Consider the following 22189-nt stretch of genomic DNA (forward strand, 5'->3'; position numbering starts at 1 on the left):
TCCTCAGGACTGAGGGAAAGGGCAGCCAGTGTGGGCTGAGGGAGGATGCAGCACCCGGCCAGGACACACAGCTGAGGTCACTTGGTTTGTTCAGCCTGGAGGAGACTGAGGGCAGAGCTCATGGCTGTCTGCAGCTCCTCCCAAGGTTCAGTGGAGGGGCAGCACCAAACTCTGCTCTGGTGACCAGCATCAGGACCCCAGGGAATGGCTGGAGCTCTGCCAGGGCAGGGTTAGGTTGGATCTCAGGAAAAGGTTCTTCCCCCAGAGGGTGGTCAGGCACCGAAAAGGCTCCCCAGGACAGTGGTCATGGCCCCAAGGCTCCCAGAGCTCAAGGAGCGTTTGGACAACGCTCTCAGGCACAGGGTGAGATTGTTGGGGCTGAGCAGGGCCAGGAATGGGACTTGAGTGATCCTTGTGGGTCCCTTCCAACTCAGGACATTCTATGGTGAGACAAGGGTTCACGTGGCAACCCAAGTCCCAGCAGCTGAATGCTGTTCCCCCAAAGCCCCCCTGCTGCTGGGACTCTTCTGGGGGTGATTCTGGCAGCTTTCAGACAGGGACTTAGGAGGGTCCCTCTCCTTTGGCTGTGTGCTTCCTGCATCGTGCCAGCTGGTGATGCCCACCCCACAGCACTCCTCTGCTCCCTCCTGAAGGACAGGCCCAGTTTAACAGCAGAGAAATCATTCCTGGAGAATGCTGAAATTAAACAGAAAAAGGCAAGTCTGAGCCCTGTTTTCCAGGGAAGGCTCGTGCACACACTGGCGCTCACAAGACGTGCAGGACCCCAGATATTCGCCACCCGCCAGGCGTGCAGCCAGCCATGCATAACAAACAACGACCCCGTGAATGGCCACGCAGCCAAGCCAAGCTGTTTGCCTGAGCCATCCCACATTGTTCGCCCGGCTTTTCCCACTTTGAACAAGGGCTTGTGGCATCAGGAAGTTAAAAGGAGTCAGGAGGGGGGAAAAGGGGGAGTGTTTCTTTTAAAAAGAGAGTGAGATTGGAGAGGAGGACACAGGCACTCCAAACCCTGTCTGTGCTTGGTATATTAGGCAGCCAGTGCTCTTGGCTGTGAGCCCAGACGAGGCTTTTGTAATCAAAACATGATCTTGTATGCTGTGCAACCAGTGCTGAGAAAGGCCGTCTGATGGCTCTCCTCTTTTAGCTCTGCTCTGGAATCCGCCGGGCTGCGCCGATGTCCAACATGCACCGAGCTGTGAGTGCCGCCCGCGCGGGGCCTGGGAGGGGCGCGGGGCCGGGGTCCCTCACCCGAGGGGCCACGCAAGGACTCGCACACCCTGCAGGGTGGCCTTGCGGTGGCTGTCGCTTTCTCGTTGCCTTGCCTCGCCTGGCTGCCAGCAGGCAGGGGAGCAAACAGCCGTGCTGCACCACGGGGACGGTGCTGGGGGCGCATTTTGGGTGCTGGGCTTTGCGTCCCTCACTGGGACAGGGTGCGGTGGCCGGCTCAGGACAATGTGCCTGCCGGGAGGTAGATAACAAACAGAAACGCGGGCAGTGCTGGATGGTGTCTATCCCAGCGAGGGTTTCAGCTGCAGCTGTCAAGGAAGAGGATATTTCTTAAAAAGAGCGGATGCATTTGCTTACGCAGGAGAGTGTTAGTAAGGGCCCTGCTCCTCTCTCCTTTCCCTCCCCCCCCGCCCCCTGCCTTGCTCGCTCTCCCAACCCTGCTGCCTCCAAGGCCTCGCTGCAGAGGCAGGCGATCGTGGAAGTGTGTGGGAAAGCACTACACGCACAGACAGTGTGGAGCGGAGCGTCCCTCCAGCCCCCGAGGAGCTGCGTAGCCAGTGTGTGCCACTGGGGAGAGGGGCTGGGACACAACGGGCTGTCGTCATTCCATTGAAGCACGAAGCCGAGAGCTTTCCATTTGCTCCTTTTGTGACATTTTTATTTGCGATAGAATGAGGCCTCTCGTTCTGCGGCTCTGCCCTGCTGTTGGGGAGGCTTTGGGTTCAGCCGCTTGCTGATTCAAAGCCATCGCACGTTTGTGCTGCCAAAGCCATTTATAACTCAGCCGCGGTGACATACGGGCACCTTGGCTCCCCGGAAGAGCTTTACGCCGGGGAGGGCACGGTGGGGCCACTTTCCATCCCGAGCATCAGCCTGAGCACGGGCTGGGCCGGCGGGTTTGTTCCAGAAGCGGAGCAGAGGGCACGGCCCCTGCTCCCGGCCGGCAGCAGACGAGCAAATGCTGACTGGGCTGAAGTGGACAATGGGTGAGCCCCTGGAGCCCGGCGTGGGCTCCGCTCAGCGCTTCGGCCACGGGGCCACTGCCCGGCCACAGCCCCAGCATTTGCTGAAACAGGTTGTGCAGAGAGAAACACCTTCATGGCCTCGTTAATAAAGGCCAGGAGAAGTGCTGAACACCAGCAAAACTTTCCTTCCAGTAACTTGTTTCCAGCTGGAAGTGGAAAGACCCTCCTCCCCCTGAGAGCAGCCCTGTTGCAGCATAGACAAAATGCTGACAAATGGGCAGAGGGAGAACGGCCTGACAGGCGTTTTCCATCTTTTGCTTTGGAAAGAGAAGAGCACAAATACAGTCTTTGCAGGAATTTTTAAATTCTTCCTGATCTGGCAGCTCTGCCAGTCCTCCTTCAAAGGAATTTGAAGATGAAAGGGGTGTGTTTGAGGGCAGGCACCACTTTGATCCCACCCTCAGCAGCCAACACCCCAGCACTCAGCAAACAGCAAACCCGCCAATTTAGTGCTCCCAGAACAGCTTCTGTTCAGGTAAACACTGAATTTGGCTTTAATCAGCCTTGCAAAATGCCCATGGAAGTGTATCCACCCACACAGGCAATCTGCTCACCTGCTGTGTACCCAGTGATGAAGGGCAATGGAAAAGCCACTCTTTCTCCCGCAGATCTTGACAAAACTCCATTGTCCAGCAGGAAAATGTGTGGAGGTGCTTTAAATGCCCCTGTTGTCCCACCTGGACAGAGGTGTCCTGCAGAGATCCTCATCAGCATTAATTTTCATTAGACACTGTTGTCACTAGAATTGTAAAAACTCCCAGTTGTGATCCCCTGCGGTAACCAAGGTGCTCTGAATGTCTGTGGAGGACATCTGAACCTGTGCCTGAGAACAGCCAAAGGGGAGGATCATTTACTGCATGCAGCTAAGCAGGATGTTAACCCTGCAGCCTACTGATAGCCATCAAAGTGGGCCAGCAGCTTTTTGCTCAAACTACCTCACTGCTAAACAAAAACTATAAGAAAAAAAAAGATCAGTTCTGTCAGGAAAAAGTCAGAGAGAAGTGGTGGGGAAGGATTCTTCCACTTCCCACCCTGTCCAGACAGAAGGAGCAGGTTTCATCCTGTTGCTGTGATGACTGAGGAGAACTTTGCTCCTTCTCTTTCCAGGATGCTGCTGTGGATGATGTCGTGTTAAGGAAGAAAGAGCAGAAAGATGTTGAGCTCGATAAGAAAATCTTGGCCTTGCGGAAAAAGAACGAAGCGCTGATCCGAAGGTACCAGGTGAGTCCACAGGTCCTTCCCTTCCCCTGCTCTGACTTGGGGTCCTCAGCTCACAGTGTAAAGATTGTCAGCACTATCAGCATGACTTTGTTATACAAATACCATGTTTATATTGGAAAGCTCTTGGGGCAGGTGGGCACAGCTCTGCCTTTGGCTACGGCTCCTGAGTTGCTTTGGAGAACAGACACTGATGCCTCAGTGCTGCAGCATCTCTTCTCCCCCTGCCACCTTCCTCTGTCTGTGTCCCACAGCTGGGACACAAGTTGGGCCACTCCCTCTTGGAGAGGGAGGTGTGTCTGTTTAGCAGAACTCCTAAACAGGAAAACAAACAACATCCGTAGACATCCAGGGACAGGCTGGTGGTAAGGTGAGATCTGTGTTTCAGGAAATAGAAGAGGACAAAAAGCGAGCAGAGCAGGAGGGAATGGCTGTTACCTCCAGGAGACCCAAGCAGGATGGACTCACTATTACCATCACCAAAGCTCACAACGTAAGTGCTGCCTTTCCTTCACGACAGACCAGCTCTCACTCCAGTCCTGCCACAGCAAAGGGACATTTCAGAGAGAGAGACTCCACACCAAAGCCCTTTGAGCCACAGGACACAGCTCCTAAGCCCAGCAGCTTAGGAGGGGAAACTCTGCAGGAGGGGAAACTCTGCAGAGGTGTGTGCTCAGAGTGATTTTAGGTGCTGCACATACATTTCCAGCTGTGCCCAGGCACTTGTACCCATGCAGGCAGAGTTACCAGGCAGATGGATGGGTGTGTGAACAGGCACACAGTCCTGGACAGGTCTCAGGTGTCAGCATCATTGCAAATCTGTAGGCAGAGCGTATCAACGGTGTGTGTGTCACTGGAGGCATCAGGAATGCCATAGGAAATTCATGGTCTCCTTAGGCTTTGGGAGTGAACAAAGCAGGTGGCCCTGGGCCAAAGGCTGCGAGTTCCAGGCTTCCATCCTAACTGAGCCAAATCTGTGTCTGACAAGCCCTGTCCACCCAGCCTGGCAGCGTGGGGCCTGGGAAGCCACCGGCCACTTCTGCCTTCACCCCTGGGCCAGCTCCTCTGCCAGGGCTCACATGGAGCCCACTGAGTCTGCCCAGCCTCCTTCCAGCATTCCTGGGTTCTTGGATCTGGACCAGTGCTCCCTTCCCACCCCGGCCTGGCCCTCGCCTCTCCCGGGGCGTGCTGCTGCTGCACACATTTTTCTCTCATACAGGACCTGAAAGATGCAATTACCCAGACTGAACACTATGGACAAGATAGCCCAGCCCTCCCGATGGTGAGCACCACCCTCAGCCATCCTCTTGGCTTCCAAGGCCACCTCCAGCAGGACTTAGGCTTTCCCGAGCTAACTCAGAGTGCGGCACAAAGAGCTGAGGATGACATTTGTTTCCCATAACTCTGGCATTTTAGTCTGAAATGTCAGATTTGTAAGTGCAAAGGACTTTTCAGCCCCGCTGTAATTGTGGGTTTTGCTGCTGAGCAGACAAGGAGCCCCTTGTTCTCCAGGAATGTCACGGCACCCTGCCGGGCACAGGGAACTTCCCTGGGGCAAGGTCTGCCTGTTCCGCAGCCACCTCCCCGCTTGTGTGCAGGTGTGTTTGGGGAAGGGAATCGAATCCCCGAGCCAAGGGCCTGGATTTGCTAAGAGAAATGTTCGTTTTCCAGGACAAAAGGGTGGTGAGTGAGAAATGGGCAAGCCCCTGTCCTACGACCACTGGGTTCGGCATTGGCAGTGAGGAGGAGGAGGAGGAGGAAGCAGATCATATGTTCACATTCAGGATGGGGAAGAGGATGCAGCTGGCTGTTACCATGGACAACAAAGCAAAGGTGAGCAGGGAGGAGGATTCCACTTACACTGTGGCCTCTTGACTGACAAAGGGGCTTGTGTTCTGCCTCTCACTTGAGCTTTGTGCTCAGCATGTCACATCCAAAGGGAATAGTTCCCTTCCTGCTCCTTTTCTCTCATTTCTCAAACCTTCAGCACAGCCTCAGTTTTCATTTCGGGTTGCCACACACTTCCCTCCCCATTTCTGATTCCCAGGGATCAGACCCTGGGCCTTGCTAAACCCTCTGGCGGCTCCCCACACCCACCCATGGGTAGCCAGGTCCCTTTCCGAGGGATCAGTCACCTTGTTGCCCTTCTGGGCCACTCTGGTGTTAAACTTTGTTGCTGTGATTGGAAACAAGTGGGAGCTCAGACAGATTTAGTTGCATTATTCCCCAGCTATTCCCAGGGAGGCAGTGATGCTTGGTGGTAAAAGCAGCATCATTTCTCTCTGATACTGCATTCCAGAACATCCTGAATGTAGAAGGAAAACCAGATGAGTGTCGCTTTCAGCTGCCAATGAGATGGGCAGGAAGTGTGACCCAGTATTTGCAGACTTAATTAAAAATTGTGTGAAAAGGCAAAAGTAATTGAAAACGCTACTTCATTTTTTAAATCCTGAGACGTCCCCTCCTGGGCACTGCCCCCTTCCTTGTGGAGCCTGTGCATCCAGATATGATGATTCTTGTCTCTGTCACAGCAGCGCTGGGAAAAGGAAAGGGTGGCAGCAAGTGGTGCTCCCGTGGGTCCCCTTTTAGACACAGTGACGTGTGGGTTTGTGGCACTGAGGTCCAATCCAAAGCCATTCCCCGGGATAAGGAAGAGAAGCCCCACCCTTCCTGCTGCCCCGGACTTTGGGGCAGGAGTGCTGCAAACCTTGGCTGTCAGCAAAAGGCAGGAGCTGTTTTCTCCCTCTGAGGCAGCTTGGAAATGTTTTCCTGATTTTGTGCCTCGAATGCCTGTTCATTTGTTTCCCAGTGACCTAGTTACCCTTTCTTTCCAGGGAGAAATAGGCCACAGTCACTGTGCCTTTAGAAAGTCATTTTATGTTACCTTGAAGGAACTGAATCGCTTGGGAAAAAATGCACCTTTCTGAATGATTTTTCAGGAGAAAGGGACAGAGGCCTCTCATTCCCTTTGTTCCAGACAGAGCACCAGGAGTGTGAACATCCCGTTCAAATGAAATCTCATTCCAGCACAGCCAAACCCTCTCCTGATGTGAGGGGGGAAATTCTGTTTTTTTTTTTCTCAGAACAGAGGGTCCCTGAAACCTCCAGCTGTGACTGTAGTGTAGGGACCAGGCAGTCCCTGCCTCCGCTGCAGTGTCGCAGCCGCCTGTCATGTTGTGACACCCACTCGTCTGCCTGTGGCAGATGCCAAACGAGTTGTGCTCCATCCTGAAACGATCAGCTTTTTCTGCCTCAGGAACAGACCTTGCCGTCTCTAGGGCTGGCTCACAGATGTCAGAGCAGGAGCCTGCCTTGACCCCGACACAGAGATCGGCACGGACGGTGCTAAAATGGCACAGGACACCTCGGCAGCACGTCCTTGCTTTGAACCCAACATGTGGCTTCACTTAGTGCAAGAAAAGCAGAAACGGCAAAGGTCGTCCTGAGGGCAGCAAAACTTGTTAGGAGCTGCAGCTGGGACCCAAAAGTAGAGCTGTACATCCTCAAGGGGATGTGTAACAAGGTTCCCACCGTGTCCACACAGCTGGGACAGGCAGGACCATCAGCAGCGCGGGGACCACTCCTCCTTTCCCCTGCATCCTCTGCTAGGCTGCCAAAATCACCCAGATGTGAAAGATGAATAAACCAGAGGCTGAGGCTCTGCTGCTGGAAATCCTGCAGTGTCTCCTCAGACATTTCTCATGTGTTAGGAGGTTCGATGACTGAGAAGCCATAAAAAAGGTTGTTCTGACGGAGGCTGTGCACAGCAAGGCTCCCTCCACGCCAACATCTGCACTCCTGGCAGAGCTGAGGGGAGATGAGGCTAATGTGAGCCTTCTTGGTATCATATGTCATGGCAGAGTCCTTGATTGCAAGTCTTCACTACAAATCAGAGGTCAGGGTGTGCTGTTTGTTTTTGAAACCAAGTTCGTAGCAACAAAGAGTTCCCAAGTTTCACTGAAGTTTCCTTGGAGATTTTGAGCTCCTTTAAAATCAAGATTCCAGTATGCATGGAATCCCAAGGAGGAAAACAGGAAAACACACCATCCTTTACAGAGGGAAGCTGCTGAGGTTCCTTCATCCCTGGTAAAATTGAGCAGACTTCATGCAGATGAAGAGAAAAGAAAAAGATCAGAGGTAATGATGGAGATGACACAGTAAGTCTCTCATTTCCTTGTAAGGCAAAAATAAAAAGGCACATGATGGACCTGAAAGATGATACTTTTAAATGAGAAGAAGTATGTCTTTTTGCACAAATGATGTGCTCATGTTGTGGAAGTGATGGTTGAGGGCATTGGCAGGGGCTCAGCCAGCAAAGAAGATCATTAACAAAATAGGAACCATATGGAAATCCATGCAGGGAAGTCATGACGCTGATACGGACAGCTGGAAATAATATCTGAGAGGGGGAACTGCCCTTGCTCAAGGAGTTTATATATCAGTTTCCTAAACTATTCCACTGCTGGATAAATCATTCCAGAAATATGAACACACAATGACTATGAAATGATAAATTATCGAGCGTTAATACACTTCAGGGGAGTAACTGCTTTGTGGGCAAGGTTGGGGAGAACCCCACTGTTCCCTTCCTCTTCCACCCTCTCGGCTTCTGCTCCGAGGTAGCCTCACATTTTATTGTGTGTGAGGTGGGGACAACTTCACATTTGTTTCAAAGACACAAACACAAGCTGAAAATAAAACCATCCAGCAGTGTCTGTGCTGCAAGGTAAATCCCACCCTGCCTGTGCTGTGCCCAGCTAAACACACCTCCGTAATGTAACATCCCAGATGCCTTTGAGTGGGGTGGCAGCTCTGTAAGCCAAGGGGACTGACTGCCCAGCTCATTTTCTGTTCTGCCAGCCCTGGATCCTTTGCAGCCTGGGATGGCCACTGTCCAAGGAAGGCTGTTGGAGGTGTCCCTAACTCATCCTGTCCCCCCAGGGCAAGCGGATCGTCAGCGAGAAACGTGCCGAGAGCTTCCCCGGCCCGGGCCGGGTGCCAGAGCTGGGCGAGGAGGACACGGACCACTTGGTGGCTTTCCGGCGGGGCAGGAGGATGCAGATTGCCATCACCATGGATAACAAGGAAAAGGTACGTGGCTGTAACCGAGCTGTGGCATCCACTTGTTCTGCTGGCATGAGGAAGGCCCAGCCACAGGGGGCTGGGAGAGACTGTGTGTTAATAGTGTGGAGACACTGGATCCATAGAGAGATGCTGTTTTGGGAGGATCGATGAAATCACTGCCAGATATGGGGCATGAATCTCACCTTCTCTCTCTTGCCAGCTTCTTTTTGGGGCCACACAGCAGACTGGGGCAGGAGCAGTGTCCTCCTGACTCACTGCACGACTTAAACCTTAACAGAGCTGAGCAGTATCTGCTTCTGAACCCAAGTCCTGCTGTGCCTGGCCATCACCTGCTGAGTGATGTTTGAAACATATCTTTGAAACGTGTTTCAAATACTTCTTTGCAAATACCTTCCTCGTTACACACACGGAGGCATGTGCTATTCTCCTCTTGGAGAGTTTTCACAGATAAGAAAGAATGCCTGCAGCAAACAGGGTCAGCAAAGCCTGTGTAGGAAAATAACACTTGGAGTGGCTGCCAAACACACCCAGGAATGCTGGGAGACGTCTGCAGCCCCCTCTCTGGGGCAGTGCCAACCATCTGCTGCTGCTGCCCACACTCATCTTCAGCTTCTCCCTCCACTTAGGGCTTACCTGGGCTCTGAGTGCTCCTTCCCTGTGGCTGCCGAGCAGCTTTTTGGATGCCACAAACCTCGTGTGAGCCGCCTGATTGAGCCCCTGGTAGCCCCAGAGGTCCATGGGACAGGCACTACCATTTCAGTCTGGGAATCACCAGCACACTTGGACATGATGGGAGTGACTTGGCCATGCCTGTGCTGTCCCTGTCCTTGAGGCTGTCCAATGTGCTTCTGTGATGTGCAGGACAAGTGTCTCCACTTCTGCTCTTGCTGGGCTTGTTAAAACACTTGTCTCTGTGGTCATCAAGGCTGGGGCTGTGCTAGGAGAGAGCAGCAGGAGCAGTGCCTGGATTTTGGCTTCAGATCCTGTGCTCTCCTTTAAGGGTATGGACAGCCCTGGAAAAGGTCACCTCCCATCTGGTTTCATTATGGAACATGAAATGTGAGGCTGAGTACAGGAGTTTGGCGATGCCTTGCTCATACTGGCCCCAAAGCACCTGATATTCAGAGTGTGCATGAGGGCACCAGCTGGTGGGTGGCAGAGGGTGGCACTGAAGCTCGGGCACTCTTCTGGCAGCCGTGGGCTGTGAGGGAAGCTGTGAGGTGCCAAAGGGGAGCCAGTGCTGATATCCTCAGGGAAAGGGATTATGCAGAGCTGTTTGGGTCCTCCATTGCCTTGGCTGAGCAAGAGAAGGATCTGTCAGGAGCACAGGAAAGCCACAGGGGCTTCATGTAACTCTAGTTATCCAACACTTCCAAGGAGCACAGCACACTTTGTGCTGGCACAGACAAAATGTCCCCTGCTTCTGCCACCGAGCTTTAGGCATAGCCACTCCAGCCTGTGGGAAGCTCTTGCTCCCTGGAAAGCAGCATGCTTCCAGGGAACCAGGCTGCACAGGAGGCGGGGAGCAGGCACTGGGGCTGCCACAGAGCCCAGCTCCCACGGCAGGGAAATGAAGGGGCAGGAAGGGTCTCTTAATGAGCTTATTTAAATTGGGCTTTCATGGGAGTATTTGTTATTGGTCCTTGGATTCCTCTTACAATTCAGAAAGAGCTATAAAAGTGTTTGAAGCTCTGGTTTCCAATAGCTGTTACCAGCTGGATATGTTTCAGAGTCCAGCTGAGCTCAGGAGAATTCCTTGTTCCTGGTGATTTCCCTGGGCTGATCAGGCCCTGTTCCATCCCTGGTTAATGAGGATATCTTCCTATTGCCATGTTAATTGTGTCACCTCAGGCAACAGCTCCAGCAGCCAGGACAAAACCCAAATCCTTGCAATGAGAGGAAAGGATGTGGCTGTAAGGGAGTGAAATGCTGGATTTCATGTCACCTCTGCAAGCTGCTTCCTTCTGTCCACACTTGGGCAACCTTTTCCCGGGATCAGTGACAGAAGCAGATGGGGGCTGAAGTGACAGGTCATGTTGGCATCTCACACATGGTGCCAGCCTGGGCTGGTGGAGTCCGGGGAGGTTTGGGCTGGCCCACCCTGTCCCTTCAGCTGATCCTAAGCTGTGTCAGGGATTAGTGTTTTAAACAAATACTTCACTATCAGTGAGGGTCCTTGAAAACTGAGCCCAGGCAGGTCTGTCTCACATCTGTGCTGCAGAGGAATGTGTTCTCCAGGAGGGACTGGGAGCCAGTTGTTGCCTGAAGAGGCAACAACACCAAATGTACAAAACCTGTGGGAATGACTGTAGCCTGCAGGGAATGACTGTGCCACAGGGGTGGTGCACATGGAGCATTTGCAGCAGCAGCACAGAGTCAGGGAAATAGAAGACCAGGGAAGCCTGTAGTCATCCCTCCCCTCCTACACTCACCATCCTACAAATTAGGGCCCTCCTCTGCCAAGAACAGCATCATTCTCCTTGATGGACTTCTCTTTGCCTAAATTGCACTCTTTTTCTTCTTTGAGTCCATCCAAACTGTATCCCTTCCAAGCAGCCAGGAGCTGCAGTGTTAAGTGATGTGCTGGGCTGGAACATCCATCCCTTCTCCCTCTTCAGCCTTGCTCCCTGATAGCTCCATTTGCCATTCCTGTGTCATGGGAAGCAGTTCATAGATCATCCCCTGGGCACTTCCCAAAGCACAAATGATTTTATCGATCCCTGTCAGGTCTCCCTTCAGCCACCTCATAAACCTTAAGATGCTGCCTCTATTTAGCCATGTCTGCCGAGGATGTGGTCCTATATTTCCAATCACTCTCATTATCCCCATTTGTGCTTTGCTTATTTTTACCATATTCTTTCAGCACATGCAGACCAGAAGTACACATGGCATTCCAGCTGCGGGCTCTCCTGGGCACACTCAGTGACACAGCAATGTTTTTGGCTTGCTCTCTATTCTTCTCCCAACAACTTTGCATTTTCTTTGCTAAATAACTGAGCTAACATTTTCAGAGAACTGGTCACAATAGCACCAAAACATCATCCCTGGCTGCTAGGCAGAGCTCAGTGCTGGTTACTCTGTGTGTGTACACAAGGAGGGCATTTTCTCCATGGGAGTTATTTTGTGTTCCTGATATTGAATTTCAGCTGTAATTTTATGATGCAGACATTCAATGTCAAGAGATCTTTTGCAGCTCTTTCCGGGCAAATTACATTCTTTGCCCTGGATGATTTAGTAGCATCAGCAAACTGTCATCCCTCTCTTCAGCTCCTTTTCCAGACCATTTATGAGCATGTTGAGCAGCACATATTCCAGTGGCACACTCCTGCTAATCTTCTGCCATGGAAACCGCCATTTCCTTGCCACTTTTTCTTTTCTACCTCTTAATCAGTTGTTAATCCAAAAGAGAAACTCCACCTTCATCCCCAGAATGAGCAGCTACTGGGAGAGCCTGGTGGGGGGTCAGTGTTGTCATCTGTCTAGCTGAGTGTTAGGACCTGATCTGGGACCCCCAATTCAAGGATTAGCTTTCATCCTCTCATTCATCCCAGCATAGGCCATCCTTTGGGGGTTTTCACCTCAAGCCCCAGCTGGTTCCCTGCTCTTTTGGGGTTCCCACAGAGGCCTAGGAGAAAGGATCACATCCGTCACTCCCCCTTCAGTAGCCTGGACACTGGCACATTTGCTCTCCCTGCAGCAGGGCTGGGGACAGTGCCTCCTGTTCAGCCCTAAAAAGCCACTCCATGCTCTGGCAGTGTTTCAGGCTCATTAATACGCCAGAGCTGAGAGACAGCAGCCCAGGACCAGCAGAGCACAATGGTTAATTAACAGGTTACAAATCATCTCTTAAGTGGGTGGTTGATAGAGCTTCAGGGCTTTTAAATTGTCCTTTTATTAACAGAGTTTCCCAGGATGGTGTATCAGAAATTACTGTAATCAAGAGACACAAAAGCTGCTTTCAGGCACTAACACAGATGTGTTGGACTCCAGTGCTTGCACAGGAGAGTAACCAAACCTGTGGCAGGAGAAACACTCGCTTTTCCATTGCAGGTGGGAGAGGAAAATAGGCAGAAAGGGTGGCTGAGAAGTCTTTAGCTCCCTTCAGGCAGCACAATCAGGAGGCAGATTTTTCAAAAGAGTCAGAAAAAAAGAAATCCTCTCGTGTACTAGTTTCAAAAATCCTGCCCAGTGGGGGATCTGAGCACTGGAAAACCAGCTCTAAGCTCCTACAAAAATCTCCTCCCGCAGCAGAAATGCCAGTTGTGGTGCTGACACGTGCCTGGAGAAACGGGTACCAAAAGGTTAATTTAACTCATCTGTCAGCACCTATTTTTAAAATAAGAAGACAGTGAAGTAGCTCAAAGATGTGGAAGCCCGTCAAAGCTTTTGGAGAACTGTGAGCACAAAGCAGTGCTGAACGTGGCTGGTTAATGGCACCAGCACTGTCACCACTGCCCAGGGACAGTACCTGGGAATATGTGTTGGGAGGCCAGACAGACCTCTGTCCTGGGTCAGAGCAGGCTCTGCCCCACCCCGGGCTGAGAAGCTGAGAAATCCTGGCATAAACCTTGGGATAAACAACCATAATCTTCCCTCTCTGCCTCAGGCTTTTGTGCCCTCCCCCTGCTCTGCAGGAACAGTTACACGAGGGATGATGATGTCCTTGTCATTTTTCATAATTTTGGGGGCGGAGAGGAGGAAGAAGGAGAAAAACATGTTTTGCTTCCTTGTGGTGTGTGGTGAGAGGGGAGCAGCAGCTCTGGGGCAGCAGGACAATGGGAAATCTGCTCCGGAGCCAGAGCCAGAGCAAAGCTGGCTATTCTCTGCTCAGCTCAGACCTGCTGTCCTGGTACAAAAGAGCTACATTTTTGTGGTCTTCTCAATTTTCCACAAGGCCCTTTGAGAAGCAAAAATAGCTGCAGACTAAAGCCAAAGGCATGGCTTGGAGTGAGGGTGCAGAGGGGTGGAGGGTTGTGTGGTGTCCCTGTGACCCAGCGGTTTGTGGAGGGCACTGACGAGCGAGTGCTCTGAGCGGGACAGCCCTGGGATGCAGGGCTCTGGGACATTCTCTGGGATGCAGTCTCCGGAATGCAGGACTCTGGGATGCAGGTCTCCAGGACAGCCTCTGGGATGCAGGTCTCCGGCACTGACCAGCCATGCAGGAGCTGCCTGTTCCCCCGTATCCCGTGAGCCACAGCATGATCCCTCACCCGGGCCATCCCTGCGGGTTCCCTGGGCACTGGCTGGCTCCCGGCTGCTCCAGGGCTGGAGGGAAGCTGTGCTGGCTGCAGGCAGAGCTCACTGCTCCCCCCAGCTTACTCACGGCCTGGCTCAGCGCTCCGGCTGTGCGGGTGCTCCGGCTTTCCGGTTCCTGTCTTTGGGGGCACAGTCGGGCATTGTAAAGGGGCCAGACGGAATCACTCTTTGCATGAGCCTGGGGGGCGATAGGCAGACTCAGCTGGAACAGGGAGCACACACGGCCCTGCAGCTCCCTGGCTGTTTCCCCATCAATCATAAGCTGTCGGGCATTTTGAAGGCAAACGGTGCTCCTTCTCTCCCATCTCTGCCCCCACACCCCTCCACATGGAGGGGCTCTGGCTCTCCTGCAGTAACTGACCCCTTTGTCCCCTTTCCAAAAGGAGTTCTAGTTTCACTTGAAGCTGCTTTAAGGCTAAAGGCCCCTCTGCACCTTGCTCCCAGCCAGCTCCCTAAATAAGCAAGCTTTCCAGGTTTCTGCTGTTTAATCGCTCTGTAAATGCTCAGTTTTGGGGTGCAGAGACTCGTTGGATCCCTCACTACAGGGTTCTTCTCGTGGGGCTGCACCAGCAGGGGACTTGGAGTCCAGAGGGAGCGTTTTTGTTGATACAAGTTTTCACAGCAACATTTTGAAATAAATCGTTGGTATCATCTTTCACCATATCCCCTTTTGCTGCACACAGGATATGGTGAGGAGTGGCTTTTCTGAGCACCCCCAAAATCTTTGCTGAAAAATCCCAGGACAGTATAGCTACCATTTTCCTCATTATTTCCAAGGATCTGTTTTCACAAGCTTCCATCCACACTGGAGCTACCAGTCAGCCCGGTGAAGCTGTTGTGCACCAAGGGCAGTGTCCCTGAGCAGTGGCTGTATGGCCACACTTCCCACCTGCCTCAGACTTAGCGTGTGTGGGCAGGCCCCCAAAAGCCTGTCCCCAGCTCTCTCCCTCCGTGATCCCACCGGGTATGTGGGAACAGCCGGCAGCGGGATGAGTTGCCTTAGGAGATTGGGCAGAGCTGCAGGTATTGAGACTGATATCCTGAGTTTCCCGCATCCAACCCTGTCTAACTAAACCTGGGACTGCCAAATGCCTGGAATAAAAGTCCTGTTTCCAGCCTGGGCTGGATCCCACTGTGCTGCTGCTTTCTGGAAGGGCTGAGCTGGCAGTTCGTGCTCCATGTTCCTCTTTGTGTTTCAGTTCTGCTTGGCACTGCACAATGGCAGCTCAGCCCACACTCCCCTGGCCCCACAGCCATCCAGCCAGGCAGGAAGCCTTTCCTAACACATCTCTGTGCTCTGCAGGCTGTTCTGCTGAGAGGTGACAGCATGGGTAAACCCAGCGGGAGCAGGGATGGATCCCGGTACAAGGGCACCCATGTTTGCCAAGGACAAAAATCACTCCCAGCTTGACCATGCTGGCTTTTAGCTGCACCTTAGGTGGGATCCCAGATCTTGTGCAGTTGAATCATAAGCTGTGTCTTTGGCCCAAATCTGAAACTTGGTCTGACTTTGAAAGAAATGGGACTATACAGGACGGCTCTCGGCCTCTCCCTTGGGAGGAGGGAGGGACCAGTGGGAATGCTTTTCTCACATACCTCTTGCTTTCTGATTTCCCTTTTTTTCTATACCAGCTTGATTCAGGGCCCCAGAAACCAATCCTTCCTCTTTTGCTGACCTTTTCTGAGCAGTTCTTACATGTCCTGGTGGGCACAGGGTCAGGCACTGGCTCCCCTGCCAGGAGTCCTTCCTTAATCCTTGAAATGACGCCTGTGTCTGTGCTCTTGCAGGCAGAGGAGCGGAGAACAGCAGAGAAGAGGAGATCAGACAGTGACAGAGGCCCAGAAAGTGAGCACAGCCGGAAGGTGAGTGGGACCTGTGTCCCTTTGGGGGACCGTTGTCTTGGAAGAGGAAACCAGTAGGATGTGCCTCCCCACCACAGTGCTGAAGGAAGGTGATCTTTAAGGTCCCTTCCTACCCAAACCCTCCTGTAATTCTGTGAAGCAGCAGTGTGCTCTCATGTGGCCCCCACTGCTCATCCCGCTCCTCATCCAAAGTGTAACCGAGCAGTTGACACTCTTAGAGCAAAGCAGTGCTGGAAAGGTGACAGGGACCTGCCTTGTGGCTGCTCAAGCCCCTCCCACAGCTGCAGGGAAGGGTAACATGCTCACCCCTGTGGCAGCACAGCCCTGACTGGTTCCTCTCCCAAAACCATTTCCTTGTGGATTGAAGAGCTCGGGCCGCATTAGCTACAGCTCCTCACTTTGCAGGAGCTGAGGAGGATGGAGGTAAATTAAAGCAGAGGCCTTCCCACTGACTGTTTAATGCAAAGCCTGGAGACATGCTGGCTCCCCTGAGCCTGCAGATGCTTTAATTAATGGAGCACAAATGGAATAACCCCACCTCAGCAGGATTCATTAGGAGGACACAGATGGGCTCCTAGACAATAATTCCAGCTGAGCCCCCCAGAGCAGGAAAGGGGAACACGATGGCCTGTGGTCCAGCCAACCACAGCTCTGCTGTCGCTGAGGTGAGGGACCAGCCCTCACGAGAGACCGTGGCACCAGCCTCAGTCCTGCCCTCACTTTTGGCTTTATGGGTGCATCAGGATCCATCCTGGCAGGACCCACCGTGGGGCTGGAAGTGTGGGGGAGCCTCTCCAGGTGCCCCGGCCCAGGGATCCATGCTTGCCCTGGCTTTGCCCTGCTGTGCCCTGCCTTTCTGTTCACCTCCTCTCTCCCTCCCTGGGGCCGTGGGCTCAGGTGCCCCAGCTCCTGGCAGCCCAGGATGGAGGAGCCACCCCAGCTCCGGCCCACGCGGGTGGGTCACCTCGGTAACGGGGCTTTCTGTGCCGCCCTCCCGCTGCTCCGCTTTCATCCCCACAGGCTGAGGGGAGAACTCCTCTCTGGGGAAGGGCTGAGGGCGGCTGCTGGAAGGACACGTGTGTGAGGTGATGAATTGCCTGCTGGTAATTAGCACCCCAGGACTGGCTCTGCACTGAGCTGTTCCCTACGCTCTGTTGCTTGACAACACACCACGGCCTGCCGGCTCCTGTTTCCACTGCATCCATTAACCTGACAGCTGGGATACCTCCCCCCACATGCTCCCTTAGCTCTGAACTGCCTTTTCATTAAGATCTCAATTTTTGAGGAGTGACAAACCAAGAGCCTGACAGCAGTGAAGGGGAAGAGCCCCTTTGCTCCAGGAATGGGCACAGGGTCGGCCCGAGCTCTGTGACTGTGGGCTCCCATGGGTGCCTGGTGGTCACAGAAGGCTGGCTTCCTTTTCCACCTTCTCAGTGTGAAGGATTTCATAGCCATAACTTTGATTTTAGTGTGCCAAAGTCTTCAGGCTGGGGGGACTCATCAGCCCGGTGCATGTTCTGTGTGAGTTCAGCCTCTCAAACCCTGCTGCAAACACTCCAGGAACTGACTATTTGCCATAAGTAAACCTTAGCAAAGTGGCTTTTCCAGGAAAATCTGAGAACATTTGGGTTTAAAACCTTCACATGAGCAGTGAAGGCCACTGTCTAATTTACACCCACAGTTAAAGTGGCTGCAGGTACAAATGCAGTGAACCCATCCTGTGGCCATTTGCACATGGAATTACAGGGGCAGGCTTCAAAAGGTTGTAATCAGGGACTGAACATCTAGAATGAAAAAATACATCTTATGCGAGCTGCTTCCCAGATCTGGAGGTTGAATAGCATTCCAAGAACCAAGGAAACACTGTGGTTTGGGTTAGGGAAACAGCAGTGACACCCCCCCTCTTTAAGGTAACAGGAATGTGTCCAGATGGCAGAATCCAGGGCTTTAGATGAAAGTTATTGTAATAATTTGAAATGTCAAAACTCTTCCTGCAGTCTGGATGAAGTGGAACAACTTCTCAGAAATACATTGCAACCAATTATCATTGTATTGTTGAACATAATCCCCAGAAGTGTCCAAGGCCAGGTTGGATGGGCCAACAAGATGAACTTTAAGGTCCCTTCCAATCCAAACCAGTCTGTGATTCCATGAATATCCCTGGAAGGGAGTGGTTGCTTGCTGTGATTTGGCTGTGGATTTACAATGTGGCTCCAGGCAATCCGTGTAGCTTCTTCCTGCCTCAGTTTTCCTCTCTGTAGAGCCAGCAAGCCCAGGACTGGTGTATTTGGGGTGTGAGTGAAACAGAGCCCTGGGTGTGCACAGCACTGCAGAGAGGGGAGCTGAGCTCACTCCAAGTTGTTCTTAAATCCTGCTGAGCATTTCTAGTGGTGACAGCACAAAGTAGCCTGAATGGGGCTGTTTCAGGCAGTTTTATTAACCAGAAGCTCTTTTTCCTCCCCCAGGATAGTGGGAAGTCAGTGCAGAAGAGCCCTGGAGACGGGAGTTTCCCCCTGACTGGCCGGGAACGCTCGGAGTACATCCGCTGGAAGAGGGAGAGGGAGCAGATTGACCTGGAGCGCCTGGCACGGCACAAGAACGCCAAGGGCGAGTGGCGGCGGGCTTGGGATGTGGAGAAGTCGGAGCACATGTAGGTCCTTCCCTGTGCCAGGGGAGTTGGCCTGCAGAGGCCTAAAGCCAGTGGTGGGATCTGGTGCAGATACTGATTGCCGAGCACATCCCGTGCTGTCATGTGCCTCTCCCTGGCCAAATCCACACTGCTGCCTCTTTCTCCCCCTGACCATGTGGGATCAGATAACAGTCCACAGGTTCTCTCACTGCCCTGCTTGTTTGTCCTTTTCAAGCACAGGAGAGTCCGACGTCCCTAAATCCTCCCCCCCCTCCCATACACTGAGCCTGTTCGGGCACTGCAGGTTGAGGGGCTCACCCAAAGGGCCACCTGTGGGATACAGGAGCAGTGCTGGGGGACAGCAATGTGGGAATGGGACTGACACATCCCTGCCTTAATCACTGTCCCCCTGACTGTGCTGCTTCAGCTGGGTAACACCACCTAGGGAGCTTTGGAGGATGACTTGGCACCTGCAGCAGGATAAGGCTCTGGTAGGGTTTGGAGTTTGGGAATGTTATCAAGGTTTGCTGATAGAACAGTTTGTGCAGGGCAGGTAGATGGGACAATCCTTTGGCTGAGGAATGGGACCAAACACATCAATTTTCAGTCACTGAGACCTCAATAATTAGAGGTGAACTGTCTTAAGTGGGTGCTGAGTGTTGCTGGCAAGACAGCCCTGAGCCCTACTGCTCTCTCATATATCAATTTTTAAGAGAAAAGTCATAACACAAAATAAGCAGGACTAGAAACGAACCAGATGAGTCTGATCTGAGATGACAAGTCCTAAAGCTACTTCAGGCTATGTTTGGAAGCTTTGGGAAGCTTCATTTGAGCATGGCACAGCTACACTACAGGCACCTATAGGGAGTTCACAGAACTTAACATATACATGTGGGTACTGATGTAAAGGTTTTGGAGGCTCTCCTTTGGGGTAGAATTGCCTTACAGCCTCATTTCTCCTGGCTGGTGCAGCAGCTTCAGCTCCTGCTGAGAAACCTGCCCAGGTTTGCCCATGGGCAGGTGCCGAAGGGCTGAGGGCTCCTGCCCACACTTTGCACACTGGGGGAGGATGGTCAGGTCTGACAATGCCTGTTTTTAACCTGCAGGTTTGAAGAGGACTTTGTTAAGGATGGGGAGCCAGCCTTGGATAATCCCAGCAATAAGAAAGGTTGGCAGGGGACACCTAGACTCTGTCCTGACACCAGTGAGCGCTGGTCCTGCGCACCCCAGTGCTGCAGCAGCTGCCGGGGCTGTGTCAGCTGAGAAGCTCTGCTTCCCTGGGCAAATGCCTCTGAGCTGGGGCTCAGCCCTCCCTGGGCTGGGCAGGGGGCTCAGGGGATGGGATTTGAGCTGGGTGCTAGAGCTTTGGACCTTCCTAGAGCTTTGGACCTTCCCAGGGACAGCACTTGCTTCTGTAACCTGGGACGACACCATCCGGAGGCTCAGCCCTGTCTCCTTTCCCAAACACTGGTTTGAGAGGCAATCCTATTCCAGAGCACAGCATCTCTGATCCCTGGGGCACATGCTGGCTTCTTTACTAGCATTAGTCCATCCTGACTCCTGTTGCTCAGGAGATGGACTGGCAGAACCAAGCTTTCCCTTGTGACACCCTGTTTGAACATGAGCCTTTCTGCTGCCTGTCCACTGCAGACCCTCACTCACTTCGGTGCTTCCTTTGCTGTGTCCTTGCAGGGGGAAGAAATGCAAGGAAATTTCAGCACAGGTCCTTTCCTGCCGATGGCAGAGGTGAGTAAGCCCCAGGATTCTTTTGTGCCACCCCACTAAATGCCAGCACCTCTGATACTCCTCATGGAGAGAGTTCTCTCCAGGCACTCACAGATTTGGAGTGGCTTTTGGGGACAGACCACATGGCTGCTCTCATATCTGTGTGCAGGGGAGAACAAGACTTCCAAGAACAGCACAAGGAAGACTATATCCAAGGAATAAGATTTAAAGCTATAATTGGAAGTTGGAATAAAACAAAACAAAACAAAACCACAGAATAAACACCCTAAATTCTCAATTTGTATCTATGACTTTAAAAAACAGATGTGCAGTATGCACACAGCTTCAGAGGCTTCCCACTCCAGAGGTACTTTCCAGGGATCCAAGGATGTTGACATCTCCAGGGGTCTGGAGGACCGGAAGCAGCAGGCTGGTCGTGCCTGCTTTTGCCTGGCATTTCCAACCCGTTTTGCAGGTGGAGGACACCACGGGGTGAACGTGAGCGACCCTGGCCCGAAGGCAGTGCCCGCGGTGAGCAGCCGTGCCAAGGGGAAGGACAGACTGACGGGCAGAGCCAGGAGGTGAGGAGCTGGCAGCAGGGCCGTGCTGGGCTCACTCCTTGCCTAACTGGGAAGAGGGACAGACAAAACCAGATACTTTCTGCGGCGTCTGGCAGGAATTCCCTCGGTGGGGTTTGTGGGACTTGTGGGGTGCGTCGTCGCTGTCCTGACCTGCTGCACCAGCTCTCTGAGAACAGCCCGGGGGGTCGGGTTACTCTGGGTCCAGATTTGGGTACCACGGGCACACCCCAGCAAGCTTTTGGACACATCTGGTCTGGCTTCCAGGCACGGCTGAAACAGAGGAGCCGCCTCCAAAGATACTTCCCAAATGAACCGATAGGAATGGGGATTGATACTGTGATACAAGTGGCTTTAATTCTTCTGAAACAACTGCTCTTAAAGATACCAACCCTGGTGAGGAGGGAGGAGGCTGCTCCTGCCAGCAACGCAGTCATTTGCACAGAAGGAATTTCAGAATATCAGCAAACCCATGTTTTGCAGGGAGAAATATGTGCATATGTTATATATGTGTATATTATATATACCATGTTTGTGACCCGTAAGTCGGCAGGCACACACACAAGCAGGGAAGGGTTCCTCAGCTCTTCCCTGCCCAGTAGCACTGCATGGGCAGGTTCAGATTTATATTTATATTCACCCAGCAAATTCAGACAAGCCAAGGAAAGCAGTTCCTCACGCAGCCTTTCACGAAGCCGTGGCCCTCCTTGGCACAGGATGTTGTAGCTGCTGCAAATTTATTATGGGGTCAAAATGCACTCACACAAATCCTTGGGAGAGACTGTCTGCTAAGCTCAGCATGACTCAACAGAGATGCCATCTCAGGCTCAGGAAATCCCAGAGCCACACGTTCCTGGAAGCTGGGAAGGGAACAGGGGGTAGGTCAGCGCATTTTTCCTCTTTCCAAACCCTACCCTAAGCATCTGCCAGTGATGCTGGGAATGTAAAAGCAATTTTATCCTTCAGCATCTCCCTCTGTGACCTGGGACACTTGGGCACTGTCAGGCAAACAGGACCAGACTGTGGCAAGCACCAGCACAAGCAAACTGTATCTTCTTAGTCTAACTCAACTGTCTGTTCTGGCAATTGGAGTTTATGTTTTCATTACAATTAGAATTATAACAGCCAGTTCATTAAGATTTAGTGGCCTCAGATGAGTGTCTCTGGATGGGCCTGGACAGGGGGCTCAGACAAGGAATGCATGGCCCTGGTAGGAATCCCTACCAGGTGTCAGGCAGGGACAGTGGCTTTGCCATATGAGAACTTGAGGGCCTAAATTCTGATTTAATTTTTTTCTTGACAGGTGGGATGCAAAAGAAGGCGAGGACATGTCTTTTCTGAAGGATGACCTTGATGGCCAGGTGAGCTCAGGAGTTCCAGCCTGGCTGCTGAGTTTTCCCAACACATGCACTACCAGGAAAGTTGGATTCTCTGAGCCACTGTGAGCTGGGACCTCTGTTTGGGGTCAGTGTATCCCTCATTAGCACTCTCCACATGGCATGGTGTGACAGCAGCTTCAGTGCTTGCACTGCCCCTCTGTCAGCACAACCACCCAACTATTC

General features: G+C 52.6%; 1 protein-coding gene across 3 annotated transcripts in view; it reads left to right on the forward strand.

Moving 5' to 3' along the window:
• The first annotated feature begins 948 nt into the window (after positions 1–948).
• Positions 949–22189, forward strand: part of CUNH15orf52 (chromosome unknown C15orf52 homolog) — a 29447-nt gene continuing 8206 nt past the window's right edge. For 2 of the 3 annotated variants that reach the window (XM_017837992.1, XM_017837994.1), the window contains exons 1-12: positions 949–1216; positions 3381–3494; positions 3880–3984; positions 4711–4773; positions 5163–5324; positions 8433–8582; positions 15621–15695; positions 18161–18345; positions 19431–19492; positions 20017–20070; positions 20525–20630; positions 21931–21988. In XM_017837992.1, coding sequence (XP_017693481.1) covers positions 1196–1216; positions 3381–3494; positions 3880–3984; positions 4711–4773; positions 5163–5324; positions 8433–8582; positions 15621–15695; positions 18161–18345; positions 19431–19492; positions 20017–20070; positions 20525–20630; positions 21931–21988 — 1155 coding nt within the window. In that variant the 5' untranslated portion in view covers positions 949–1195. The remainder of the gene's footprint in view (positions 1217–3380; positions 3495–3879; positions 3985–4710; positions 4774–5162; positions 5325–8432; positions 8583–15620; positions 15696–18160; positions 18346–19430; positions 19493–20016; positions 20071–20524; positions 20631–21930; positions 21989–22189) is intronic. The other variant, XM_017837993.1, reaches the window with a different exon arrangement.

The sequence above is a fragment of the Lepidothrix coronata genome, unplaced genomic scaffold (assembly GCF_001604755.1).
Source record: "Lepidothrix coronata isolate B3197 unplaced genomic scaffold, Lepidothrix_coronata-1.0 Scaffold319, whole genome shotgun sequence".
Classification (NCBI taxonomy): Eukaryota; Metazoa; Chordata; class Aves; order Passeriformes; family Pipridae; genus Lepidothrix; species Lepidothrix coronata.